The following is a 13,453-nucleotide window of genomic DNA, read 5'->3' as shown; positions in this document are numbered from 1 at the left end:
ACAGCCTTTAAAATTAAACAGCCTTTTGAAACAGTAATGTTTTTTGGCAAGGTGTTTAGAAATTAGTTTTATTTTATTTAAAATGCTTAGATAGCATAAGTCTGAGAGTAAAAGACATTTTTGCTAACAGCGGCTGTTGATTCATCGTTGCAGCTTTACAATAAGAAAGACACGGTGGGCGTGGTGTTGAGGGAATTCCGTCCATGACGTAGTAGCTACTGTATCTACCGCGTGCTGCAGTTACTGTCTGTTTGTTGTTATGAGACCCTCGTGCTCAGACTTTTTCACGGCCAGAGGACCAAGCAAAGCTGCGGAAGGTGAGACAAAATCAAACGTGGGGGTCGCATACGGGTGGGAATGCCAGCAGTGAGGAAGATCGCGACATGCTCAGTGGCTTTAAATTTGAGGAGGTGCCTGAGGCCGCGTGGTTCGCTTTTAAGTGTTGGGGATTGAGCGCTACGTGGAGGAGGAGGCGGCACAGCAAATCTCACCTTCACGAGGTTATTGTGGATGACGGGGGTCGCGCACTTTTAGCTGCTGCTGCGCTAATTTTATTTTCCGGCCGGTGTCCCATGAAATGTAATGCTACATGTGACTTGGCGGAGGCGCGTTAAGTCGGGATTAGTGACGGGCTGTTCGATACTGACTTGTCAACACCGTGTCGAGCTTTCGAATACCCTCTTAGGAGCTTGTTTCAAATGCGCCCATCACGTGATTTTGAGACACGCTAGCGTCGTGACGTCATTGATATCCGCACAGTCTAGCAGTTGTCGCTGCTGCATCTGTAAAGTGAGCTGACGTGAGTTTAAATCCTATTTTGGGCTCGCATATGGTCCCTACCCAAAGTTAAAAAATGACTTTTTAAAAAGAGTTATGTAGTACGTGTCTGTAAGTTTAGAAATACGCTTAGCAGACATTGTGAATGATTCACAAGGGGTACTTTGTTCCTTGTTGTGTAGTCTTGTTCCCCCAGAATCTGTAACACATTAATAAACATGTTTTGCGTAAGGCAGCACGTATTATAACAATCCAGCGTCACCGCATGTCGATCATATCAGAGAGGCTAAGAAACGCTTCACCAAAGCCGACTTGTATCTGCGCACGACACTCCTCATTAAACGTTTTTACTATTCAGTGATTCCCAGATCTGTAGCTGATTTGTGTTATTGATTTCAAAAAAGCAATGTGAGTAAAAGCGAGCTCTGCATAACTAATCACAACTGTCTTTAAAACAGAATCAGCGCAATCGACAGCGTCTTCTGCAATTTAGGGAAAGCCTCAGGATTTCTGCGTTAATGAGACAAAAAATGATGAAAAGAAACTTTGTGAATTCATCCAGAGATGGACATAAAGATCACTCAAGTACTGACAAGAAGGAGCAGCTGGATAAGCACATCTGGAGCCAAACTTTCTAAAAACATCTGACTTTGTCAGTAACATCCTTTCCTTGTGAATTCATCTTTTCAAAGGGGGGTAAATAAATAGTCTTCTGAAATGCAGCACAACAAAGTAAATCATTGATGGAAATAGAATTCTTGACAGACTAAGCTTTTGTCGTTTCTGTTTTCTTAAACCATCTTCAGTCCCACAATCCCCCGCAGTCTCTGACACGTTTAACGTTCTCTGCTCCTCACCTGTCGTGTTACCCAAAGCATCAACACGGAGTTTCATTCAAGGCTTTATCGTCCGTCCTGTCACACACATAAAATAAGACACACATGTCCTCTACATACGTGTTCAATAATAATAATAATAATAATAATAAACTGGCAGGAATGAGAAAAGGCTCAAGATGGTAATATTTATGAGAAGAGCCCTCATGGCATCAGGGTGAGGAGGTGCCTTGTCTCCCGTTACGTGAGCTCGTCTGCCGCCCCTCACTTACATTGGCACGCGTTACACTGGGGGGCAAATGCAATGGAGAATACCGACAATGTACACCTTCAGAAGTGCAATAAATCGACTGTACACTGAAGCATTGGGTTGTCAAACGTAAAAAATACAAAGGAGAATATTTCAGACATAACAGTAAATTCCTCCGTGGACCGACAGCGAGCAAGACGAGCTACAAAGTGGGGTCTGATCGCCATAAGCGGCCAAGGGGCACACACCGCTAGTCAAGATATCAAACGTGAATGGACATCTTGTTTCATGTTTATAACAAAAAAAGTCATTTGAGTGACGATTTCAACTGTTATTGTGGTTGTTGATTGAGGGTTTAGCGGTTTACATCTTTAAATATTAAATTAATCAGGTGGAATGTGTTCTTACTTTGAGTGTTGGGGGGCTACACGATAAACGTGTCAGTGACTGGGATTGCGCTTCTGTGAGTGGGAGATTGGTTAGGAATGATACAGACAGGAGAACTGTCATATGTGTTTAAGGAGATGTTGTATTATTGTACTGTGCTGTGACTAAGACGGCTTTGTGCTGATCGCCTCTCCGGACCTTGAAGATGTGTTCACGAGGAGGGATGTTGCTCGTAAAGTCCGAGGCTTTTTTCCACAGCAGGTCCAGATGTGTTTATCTCGCTGCTGTTTGCTGATCTTTAATGCCGACCTCCGTTAAACTCGCCGGATTCTCTTTTCACCATAAAGTCGTCTACAGTGGCTGCTGTTTCTGTTTGAATGACAATTGTAATTCGTTGTGCAGCCCGTGGATCACTTGATCATGAACTGCTCACCTCGGAGTGTCCCGTGTGTGTCTGTGTGTCGGTGTGCCGGTGACTGATCTGCGCCGTGTCTCTCAGCCTCTCTGATGAGCTCCGGATTGACACCTTTGAATGTTTAGTGCAGCAGAGCGAATTCAACCTGATCTACCACAGTGGGTTTGTGATCACCTTAGTCAATGGAGGGGTTCATGGACGTCAAATGGCGATGAATAGAAGATGAATAAATGTAAATACGTGAGCTGTCGTCCGCAATATTAGTCATTGTGATGGCGATTCTGAGTGGAGATGATTCCCAAACAGATCTCTTATTTGATCCTTTCACATCATCTCTCTAAATTATTTAGTTCAAATTGGTTATCAAGATTTCACTCCTGATCGTTTTTTTACTATTAATTTTAATGAGTCTTTAATTCGATCGAACTCGGGTTTGCACTACGCGCAGAATTTGAAAAGCAACCACCTTAGTCAGCTGAGCCACAAACAACTGAGACGGCGTCTTTACTTCATAGAGAACTGCACAAAATATTATAAAATATTAATAAATGAAATATCTTAATACTTGATAGTATAATAACATCTGTTGGTTTAACGATTTCACCTTTTCTTTCTCAAATCTGCTTACCTATATTATGGCAAAGTACAGGGATAAACCTTTATATTCTGTCTACTCCTTTTTAATTAAATCAGAAAAAAAGAAAACATTTAAGGATAAATAACAAGGCTCGTTTTCATTTTTTTTTTAAAACTATATAACATTAGGACCGTGGAACTCCAAACGTCGGTCTATTAAATGTGATCTCAAGAAAAGATGAGAGTTAATAATAATAATATTAATAACAGGAGCGATAATAATGATACAGTGGAAAAGTGAAGATTCATTGAAAGAGCCGGCGCTCCAAGAGTGAGGCGTCTTATTTTATTTAACTCTTACTATCGTAAAGTCCATTCTGACTGTTGGCCTGACGAACCCTTCTCTTTGCTGCAAGTCTATAGATGCGAATAAGTAAAAGCAATAAGAGTTTTAACAGACGCCATTGAGTGGATCCTGAGTTTGTGTCACGTTAATGAAATGGCCAGGAGGTGTCACTAGAGAGCTGAGTGTCAAATTCTCGAAGTTTCGATTCTATTTCCTACACAAAGGATTTAAATGTTTTTATGGTTCGTGAGACTTCACTCCGCCCATCACTACTAAAATGTCTGCGATTAATTTTACTTTAACGCAACCTGTAAAGGTGTTCATTTTCTGCAGTTAATACTTTGGTCCCAAAAGGCAAGTGACAAAATGTAAAGGTGTGAGGCGCACATTCAAACGTGTAACGAATAACATTTTATTTACTGTTATTCGAAATGAAAGGAAATCCTTCAGGAGACCTGCAGTTACAGGACTGACAGTAACAACTGTAAAGAGAATCGTAAAGATGAGTGCCTCATAAACATCAGATCATTAGATTTTTAAGTAATCAGGCCTCACTTTTAAACGTTGCGTCTTTCATTATAAGTCATTGCAGCACTTAATGTCTTATGCTGTGCAATAGTGAGAACAGCGCTATATAAATGTAAAGGATTATTAATTATTATTATATCCAGAACTGTCAAACAAATGGACACTCGGAGCAGAGAGAAATGGTAAACGTGACGGAGGATTTTCTGTCTGTTTGGCTGCTGTAGCTCTCCACTGACACAACACCCGATCGAGCGGAAAATCACCGGGGAGAGCAAATCAGATTACAAATAAATAACTTTAGTGGTCGTTATTACAATAAAATGGGGTGCAGAATCTCAACACAGCGGAGCAAACGAACAAGCACCACACTGCAGGCATAAAAAGACAAAAACATCAGTGCCTGCAGTTTGTTTTAGTTTATTTTTTTAAAATATAAAAAATTACTGGCCACCTGTTTATGTACAACACACTCGTGCACATCCACTGGGACTTGTGAACAATTTCATTTAAAGAGAATGCCACTGAATTACTGAATTGTTAGTTACTTAGTGTTTATTACGTCTTAGCACCTCCCAATTATGACTGACTATCTGATTATGACACCTCAGTTTGTGATAAATATGACAGTTCACTCCCCTCTAGTGGACGTTTCCAGAACTGCAGGCCTCTTTAGTGTTTTCAACTCCAAGCTCCTCCCAGTCGGCGCCCATTGGAGTCAACGCCACCTCCTTGGAGCTCCAGGGTGGAGGCTCCGGGCTGCAGAGATGCACACTTGGTGTCGATTGAAGTTGTCTGAATGTCAGCCGCTGCCCTTCGAGAGGTGACTGAAGTAGCCGTCTCTTCTTATTGCTAATCCACATCTTAGCAGAATGACAGCAGCTTTGACTCCTCATATAATATCAGCAGTGCGTACAGAATGCAAGCAGACATCACTTGAATATTAGGGTGGGATAAAACTAAAAGGGTTTAACAAGCGTACCTGATAAAGTTTAATGTCAGGACTTACTAGCAGCTGATTTATAATGTGTGGGGTCAGACTGGAGTCACAGCGGACTGTCATGTGTCACATGGACACACACATGGGGACAAACACACACAGCAGGACACAAACACTCAGACTGAGGAGCAACGCTCATCTGCCTCAGTAATTAACTTCTTTGCCGTGAACTTAAGAATGAAATATTCAGATGGCATCACCATATTGTTTGCTGCACTCTCCATTTTATTAAATGATATATTATTATTATTTCTATATTTAACTTTTCGTTTTTCTTATGAAACTAGCTGTGCTGCACATCTAAGATGGTTGAATTCTTAGTAATGAATGTACATCTCTTGGATTCTGTTTTGAATTTCATGTAATAATAAAATGCATCACAACTGTCATTCCAACAGATGGTAAATCACAAATATCTGTAGTAGTTCAGTGCATTACTGCAAATGTTTGTGATGTGCCATCTGTTGGAGTGACAAATCCAATGCGTACGTCTATTCTATATGCCAGTCTACGTCAGAGCTGAAGCACAACAAACTGCCGCAGGTCTGGACCAGCAGTTGTGTGCCAGCAGGGAGGTTTACTGGCCGGTGTGGTGCCCACTAATCACACTCACACTAACACACATTCTGTCATTAAACTGCTGGCCGATGTCAGTGGTGACGTCTGGTGCTGCGGCTCAGCAACTGGATGATATTGATTTGTGACACACACACCTGATTGGCTACTCTGACCCAATAATAATGGAGACCCTGACAGCCGCACTCGCCCCGCATTCTCATCCACAAATTCAATCACAGAGGTGCTGCCCCCCCAAACTCACCCATCCTCTAAATTTAATTTCACCCCAAACTACAAACACAAAGAGGACCTGCGCTTGTGGGGACATCAAGTGACCGGTGGAGGGTACTGGTCAGTGGTCACGTGGTGTCAGTTGGCTGATTGTTACACTGGAGTGAAAAAAAACACTAAACCCAAACCCTGGATAGAGGGGCTCAGTGAAGGAGGTGTTGAACCTGTGCAGGAGGGTCATTGTGTGTGAGACGCTATAAAATGACAGAGAGCCAGCAGGCCAGTCCAGATACACACCTATTCTGGGGCTGTAGGGGGCGCTGATTACGGTCTGCTGGTTATTGTGACACACAGAGTACTGGGAATCACAACACCACAAACACCAGGACTTGTCGTTGTATCCAATGCAGCACTCGTCCCCTCCTTTCCTGCTCAGTCCTTTATATGCGACTCCAATCCTCATGAAGCGTCCACTGCACTCCACCTCCCAGTAACAGCGAGTCCCAGTCAGAGCCTCTCTGCACAGAACTTGGACCCAGTAGTCAAATCTGTCAGGATGATCTGGATATTCAGTTTTTGTCCCCTTACATGTCACCTTCTTGTTCCTTTCAGACAGACGGAGGTCTCTGTGTGCCGTGTGGATGTCCAGTGTGAGGGGACAGAAGTCTGAAAGGAGAGAAAAGAAAACGAGTGAGGAAATCTGGGACTGGGGGCGGAGCACAACACAGACAATTAACAAGAACCAATCAGGAGCTGAGCTGACCAGACACTAATAGTAAAGAGCTCATCTGATTGGACAGAATCTGTGGAGGGGGGTTAAAATTAAATCATAAAAGGACAACAACAGACAACGAAGAGAAAGGCAGGCAGGTCAGACACTTGGAACTCATCTCAGTCATCAGAGATTATAATAAACACCATAAGGTCACAGTCAAGGTCAGCGTTCTGATGGACTGTCCTCACTGACCGCTGGCTTTATTAAATGACATGTTTTATTGTCACAGTCCACCTCTTTAATTTAAAATCAATCCACTGTCACACTTCACAACCACATGAATTATTTTAATAAAAGTTACAATCAGTATTATCTATCTATCTATCTATCTATCTATCTATCTATCTATCTATCTATCTATCTATCTATCTATCTATCTATCTATCTATCTATCATATAGTGCCTTTCCCATCTGTCATTGTCTCTTTCTTTCTTTTCTTTGTTTCCTCTCATCTCTTATTATTATTTCACTGCCATTCTTATCCAAGGTGACTCCCATCATCTGAGATTCCATTATTTCCTTTTCTTTTCTTTGTCCAATTGTAGCCCAGGCAGGTGAAGTGACTTGCTCAGGTCACACAGTGGTGTCAGTAGTGGGATTTGAACCCACAACCTCAGAGTCTGAACTCCAGAGTCTTCACCACCACACCACACTACATTTTCTCCACCATTTAAACTCTCCTTCTGTTCAATCTGAGGTCAGCTTTACTCTGGTGGTCTCATCAGGGAGGTGGGCTACAGTCCAGTGGACCCTCAAACATCTTGAGAATATTAGCAGCTGTGCTCACTGGAACATGAAGCTCTGTGGAGGTGGTCTTGTAGTCTTCACCTTGGCCACCCTTGGCTGTGACCTTCTTCATCTCCTCCTCTTGTCCTTGTTCAGTGTGAGGCACACAAGGACACAACACAGCAGAGTGAGGACTTAACTGAGTGACTGAAGACCCTGGTGACACTCATTAGAGGAATCAGTCGGCTTGAGATGTCACCACAGTCCAGTGAAGTTTTTGAATGTCTACGGACCCCCAATAATTTTCTCTGCCATTTTCATTTGTTTTAATGTTTAAAATTTGTGAAGTCAAGAACTCAAAGCAAAGTGTCTGCTCTGTGGAGTAAAGAATGGAGGATGACGAGGACTTTTGTCAGCTTTAACTTATTTCACATACAATTGTGCTTCATGTTTAAACTAATACTGTGTCTGTATATACAGTCGTGTGATAAAGTAAGTGCACCCCATGACGTGTTTTTATTATTTTCTTTTAATTTTTTTAACATTTCGGACACATAAAGACTCGGGTACAACAGACGGCTTTGGTGATTCACTGCCTGAGTCTCTCTATCCCATAATGCACCAGTCACAGGACCCCCATCACTATCAGCCCCTCAGTCACACAACACTCAGACTTTCATATCCTAAGCCTGTCCTGCTCTATTAAAACTTCAATGATTTTTATTGTGATGATCCATTAAGTCAAAGCACAAACTCACATTTTAGAAAGTCGTCTCTGCTCTGAGGTTCAGGAGGCTGGAGGGTGAAAACTGGAACTTCATGAGCTGAAAATAAAAAGAAAAGAGAAGAAGAATGGAAACTGTGAAGATGGCATTGTGTGATCTTAGTTTAGTTCTTAAACACGTATTACAAATGCAGAGGAGTCCAAATAAAACATTTATAAAATATATAAAGGCTGGCAAATTAGTCCAAATGTCGATTTGAATATTGATATTAATAATAAATATACAGGGAGTCAGAGAGTATTGAGACCCCTCACTTTCTGCACACTTTACCGTGTTGTTGATTTCATTTTAAATGGATTAATGTGCCTTTTGTGCTCATCAGTCTACACTCAGTAACCCATAATGACAAAGTGAGCGCAGGTCTTCAGAAAGGTCTGCACATTTATTACGAATCAAAACTGAAACGTCTCCTTCCTAGAAGTATTCAGACACTTAATTCAGGTCTTTGTGGAAGCCCCTTTGGTGGTCTTCATGACTCAGTGTCACTATCAGCTTTACACTCCTGGATTTGGCCAGATGATCCCATTCTTCCTAACAGATCCTCTCAAACTCCGTTAGATTTCAAGTAAAGCGTCAGTGAACTACCATCTTCAGGTCTCTCCACACACGTTGTGTAGGGTCTCAGTCTGGTCACTCAATGACACTCAGACTTGTCACATAGCCATTCAAGAGTTGTCTTGGCTGTAGTCTTCAGGTTGTTGATTCATCACCCAGTCTGAGGTAGCAGGTTTTCTTTAAGGTCCTCTCTGTATTTAACTTCACTTCTCCTCCCCTCAATTCTGACCTGTCACTCTGTCCCCATAGCCTGATGCTGTCACCACCATCTTCACTGTAGAGATGGCATTAGGCGGGTGGTGAGCAGTGCCTGGTTCTCTCCAGACATCCTGCCTGGTCTTCTCTCTAACGAGTTCAATGTTTGTCTCATCAGATCATTGAATTTTTCCCTTGATGCTCTCAGGCTGTCATTTGTCTTTTACTTGAGAGTATCTTCTGCCTGGCCACTCTACCATAAATGCTTGATTTGTGGAGCACTGCTGAGATGGCCGTCTTTCCTACAGTTTCTCTCATCTCAGCAGAGGACTTCTGAAGTTCTGTTGTAGTGACAATTAGGTGTTTGGTCTCCTCCCTTGCTAAGGCCCTTCCTTATCAGTTTCTCAGATTGACCATCTCTAGAAAGCATCCTGGTGATTCCAAAATTCTCGAGGCCGCTGTACTGCTGGGAACACTCAAAGCTTTACCAATGGCTTCATCCCTTTATGCTGATCTTTGCCTCACCCTTGAACTCCATGGCTTGTTTTTTGTGCTGACATACAATGTCATAAATATACTGTATTTGATAAATATTGACAAGCAGGTACATTTGGGGACATCTTCAGGGATCTAACTAGTGAAAAAATGACTTTTTAATAAAGTATATGGAAGTCGTATAAGGAGTTTCACATTTCAAGTTAAAATTACAGAACATCTGATTAAGAGCAACTGATTATTAAGAGAGTTTGTTATCACTCAACTAATGACTGTGAAAGGCACTATATAATAAAAAATAATTAACAGCAAAGGATGGCAGATAAATGTTAAAGAGCAGGCCTTCTTCAGTGTCCTCTTATTGTTACTCTGGTCCTCCTCATGGACTTCAATAAGAAACACAATGTCACAAGATGCTGTACCTGATGAAGTCCTTATGATGTCCCACTGGCTGATCTTCTCCAGACTCTTTTTCAGACCTGACAGCTCCTTTCTCAGGTCCTCAGATGAGAAATCAACAGTGACAGTGAAGCTCAGCGAGTCTCCATCAGCAGGAAGGACACAGCGAGATGAGAAAGTCTGCATCAGGAGAGAAGAGGGGACGAGATTTCAGAAAGGAGACATTAAAAAGTAAGTAATGCTGATAAGAGGGGGTTCAACTGAATTAAGGATCAGTGTGGTGGGCAGTCAGTGTGGGTTTAGATGGTGAGAACGCCAGTCATTGACTTGTTGGTTATTTATGAGAGAATATTTGTTGGAGTGTAGTGGAGCATCAGAGATTATTGACCTAAACTATCAATGAGCTTTTCACTCAGGACTCCATGAGAGGTGAGTCAAGATAAAGGGATTGAGGGGGCAGGTGGGTCCAGAATTGACTTGGAACTCAAATCAAGGCATTGGGCTTTTTTATATTTCTGAGAAAGTTATTCAAATTAAATGTAAAGATGCAGCTCAGAAGTGTGAGTTGTGAGGAAATCTTGGGAAGCTTTGTGTCTTCCTCACCATCATCAGCCACACAAAGGAGAGAAAGCTGAGTGGACACTGAGTTATGTAACGCACACCATGTGTGGATTATAAATCTAGAAGAGAATCTCCGTAATGTCTGCAAAACACAGTCGACATCAGGACTATTGTGTGTATTGTGAGATAAAAGCACACAAGAAAAATGAGAGATGAGAGACGAGACTGGACTGTGGGGTCTGAGCTGTGAGGAAATGCTGGAGGATTTGAATCTCATCAGTTTAAGGATAGAGACAGCAGAAGGTGGCCTTGGAAAAGAGTTGGCACCATCTTTTATTAGATGTCACCGTTTACATTTCATAAAAATTCAGTTTTTCACACAGACAGCTGTAGATTCATCTGTCTGTCATATACAAGACTTTACCACCTTTGAGATATTTGTAAAAAGAATATTTGAAATGTTAAGGAAATATGAAAAGATGAACTGTGTTGGACTAAATGGCCTGTTCTTGTCGGATCTTTTAAATTTCTCTCTAAATGTTCTCAGGTCCCACACAGCCCAGTCTGATCAGACTCCCTGTGAAGTGTCGCTCTCACCTGTAGGAAGTGGAGATGGTCCTTGGTCTCTGAAAGCTCCTTCAGCTCAGCTTCTCTCCTCTTCAGCTCCTCAATCTCCTTCTCCAGTTGCTCCATCACTCCTTCAGCCTTCTCCGTTTCTCTCTTTTCTTGATTTTTGATCCTCTCAGTCAGTTTCCTGTGGGCTTCCTCAATGCACCGTATCAGGGCAGTGAAGCTCTTCTGATTTTCTTCCATGTCTCTTTCCATAGATCTCTGAATAAATAGGATAAAGATTTAGAATAAGAATAACCAACCACAAGACACATTTGTTGATATTTTGATGCTGTGAAGGACAGTTTGAATTGGCTGGAGTGATTGGTGGTACTTTATTTGCAGAAGGAAGGTCAGTTGGAGACACCCAGACAATATGTTCCCCTCACTACACCGGACTGCAGGACTTTATGGGATATGCAGTCATAAAAGGCATCCTTGCATAGGATCTTCACCTCTACTGCCTTGAGAGGACTCCATTTGAACTGGAAAGTTTTTATAATAGTCTACCTTTAAAAAGGACATCTCCTGCTCAGCCTGAGGTTCAGAGTGGAGTAGGACAACACATACCAGGACTGAAGAAGAGGAAGAAGAAGAAGAAGATGTATTTGTATAGAGGAGTAAACTTGTGTGTTGGAGGGTGATGTGTGAAAATAAAAGTATTACTGGACCAGAGACTTGTGTGTAATAGTTGTGGTCTAGTTTGGGGTCACCATGTCAGACCTGTGAGATGGAAATAATAAACAAGAGGGTCTAGGTGTATAATAAGCGTAAGTTTAATATGTCACTGTGCTCTGTACAAATCTGTCTTATAAATCTGCTTCTATCTGTTCACATGCACAGCTGACACAGAGCCAGAATAAGCACAGGGGTTCAGCACATAGAACTGCTAGACAAGCCGAGTGACACAAGACAGACTGGCACAACTGGACAGCGTGCAGATGCTGTGTACTATTTCTATCTGTTTAAGCCAGCATGGAACTGTATCCTGGTGTGAGATCCGTTGACTTGTTTATTCACCTAAGGGAGGCCCTGCATGTGAAGAAAGTGTTTAAAGCCTTGGAACATTGCCCGGCACACCTGTGAAGCTGACGGACTGATAGGAGATATCATCATCCGATCCTGAAAATCCTTCTACTGCACCGATGATGCTGACGGACTCCACACCTCAGACCGCCACTCCCAGACTGGGCTCTGTCATTGCCTCCCTTGTCTGTTATGCAGCATAAACCGACATTAAACAAAGCTGTTATTTCTCCTATGTGATTTCTTACCGCCGTATCAATTAGGGAGGGGTATCACATTTTTATATTATATCTGTATAGTTTTGGGTTATGTAACATGCCACAATTACAAAAGAACTCATTCCAAGGGAGCTAACGCCTCCTGCTGGACACAAGGTGTTGGTCAAGAGGCTTCAGATTTCATTTAATTTCATGAACTTGATCATTTACCCTCCACCATCTCTTTTTCATTGTAAAGTTCAGAGTTGTGGGTCTTTATTTATGTGTTTAATCTATTTCTACTTGATTTATGAACTTTGCATTATTAGCAACGAATTTGCTATTGCAACTCTGGCTCATACTTTTATCATGACACCTGCTGTGGGGTTACTATGTGGGAAGTAAATGTGAGGTAAAAGGTGCCTGCTTACCAGGATCATCAACCCCAAAGCTGGAGGTGTTCTGCTGTTTTCAGATCTTTGCGCAGCTGGAAAGTGACTCAGAAAACTGTGATAGAAGGTGAGGATGAGAAGCCCTAAAAGGTCACCTCCTAACCAGCCCCTAGAAAGAGGAAGAAATGATAATATGGGATTTCTTTATTAGGGAATTTAGATGAAGCTTTACACCAAATACAGGGAGTCTCATGTTGTGTTTTGCCCTTTGGTTCGCGTGTGGAAAACCTCCCTGGTTGGGTGGATAGGCTCCTGGCCAGAGCAGGGAAGGAAGGAGCCAGTTGTCATTTTCACATGTGTCCAGTTCTAAGTGAACAATTATAAAAGGTAGGATCAGACCACCAGTTCTGCAGGACAATTTAAAGAGTTAGGTACTACGACAGTAGGGGGCGCTGTCGCACCTCCAAACCCACAGACTACACGTCCTGACATCAGGTTAAATTCTCAATGATGAATTTATTATAACAAAAGTGTGCACCAGCACCTCCACTTCCACTATACTCAAATAAATCAATAATCACAATTAACAAATCCTCCACTCCTCCCAGCAGCTCTGTCGCACTCCCTCCCAACTCCGGCTCAGTCTGCTGGGTTTATCCCAGTCCTTTTTATAGTCCTTGACCCGGAAGTTCTTCTGTCCTTCACTTCCGGATCAGATGAACTCTTCTTTTCCTTCAGCCCGGAAGTATTTCATTTTTTCCGTCCCTGTGACGAGGTAATACTTTAGGCTATAATAAACATAGATAGATAGATAGATAGATAGATAGATAGATAGA

At 42.1% G+C, this 13,453-nt stretch overlaps 3 protein-coding genes across 6 annotated transcripts in view; 1 reads left to right on the top strand and 2 right to left on the bottom strand.

The window, feature by feature from the left end:
* Positions 1-13,453, bottom strand: part of LOC114651545 (gastrula zinc finger protein XlCGF57.1-like) — a 458,276-nt gene that overhangs the window by 344,954 nt on the left and 99,869 nt on the right. The gene's annotated exons all lie outside the window — the stretch shown is intronic.
* LOC114652442 (gastrula zinc finger protein XlCGF26.1-like) overlaps positions 1-13,453 on the top strand; it is a 188,562-nt gene that overhangs the window by 115,414 nt on the left and 59,695 nt on the right. The gene's annotated exons all lie outside the window — the stretch shown is intronic.
* LOC114651549 (tripartite motif-containing protein 16-like) overlaps positions 4,564-13,453 on the bottom strand; it is a 451,159-nt gene continuing 442,269 nt past the window's right edge. Inside the window, exons 3-6 of one of the 2 annotated variants that reach the window (XM_028802821.2) lie at positions 10,991-11,224; positions 9,856-10,012; positions 8,162-8,227; positions 4,564-6,567 (exon numbers count right to left, since the gene is read on the bottom strand). In XM_028802821.2, coding sequence (XP_028658654.2) covers positions 6,023-6,567; positions 8,162-8,227; positions 9,856-10,012; positions 10,991-11,224 — 1,002 coding nt within the window. In that variant the 3' untranslated portion in view covers positions 4,564-6,022. The remainder of the gene's footprint in view (positions 6,568-8,161; positions 8,228-9,855; positions 10,013-10,990; positions 11,225-13,453) is intronic. The other variant, XM_028801350.2, reaches the window with a different exon arrangement.

This window comes from Erpetoichthys calabaricus, chromosome 5 (assembly GCF_900747795.2).
Source record: "Erpetoichthys calabaricus chromosome 5, fErpCal1.3, whole genome shotgun sequence".
Taxonomy (NCBI): Eukaryota; Metazoa; Chordata; class Cladistia; order Polypteriformes; family Polypteridae; genus Erpetoichthys; species Erpetoichthys calabaricus.
Note: the sequence above shows the minus strand (reverse complement) of the source record. Positions and strands in the feature narration are given on the sequence as shown.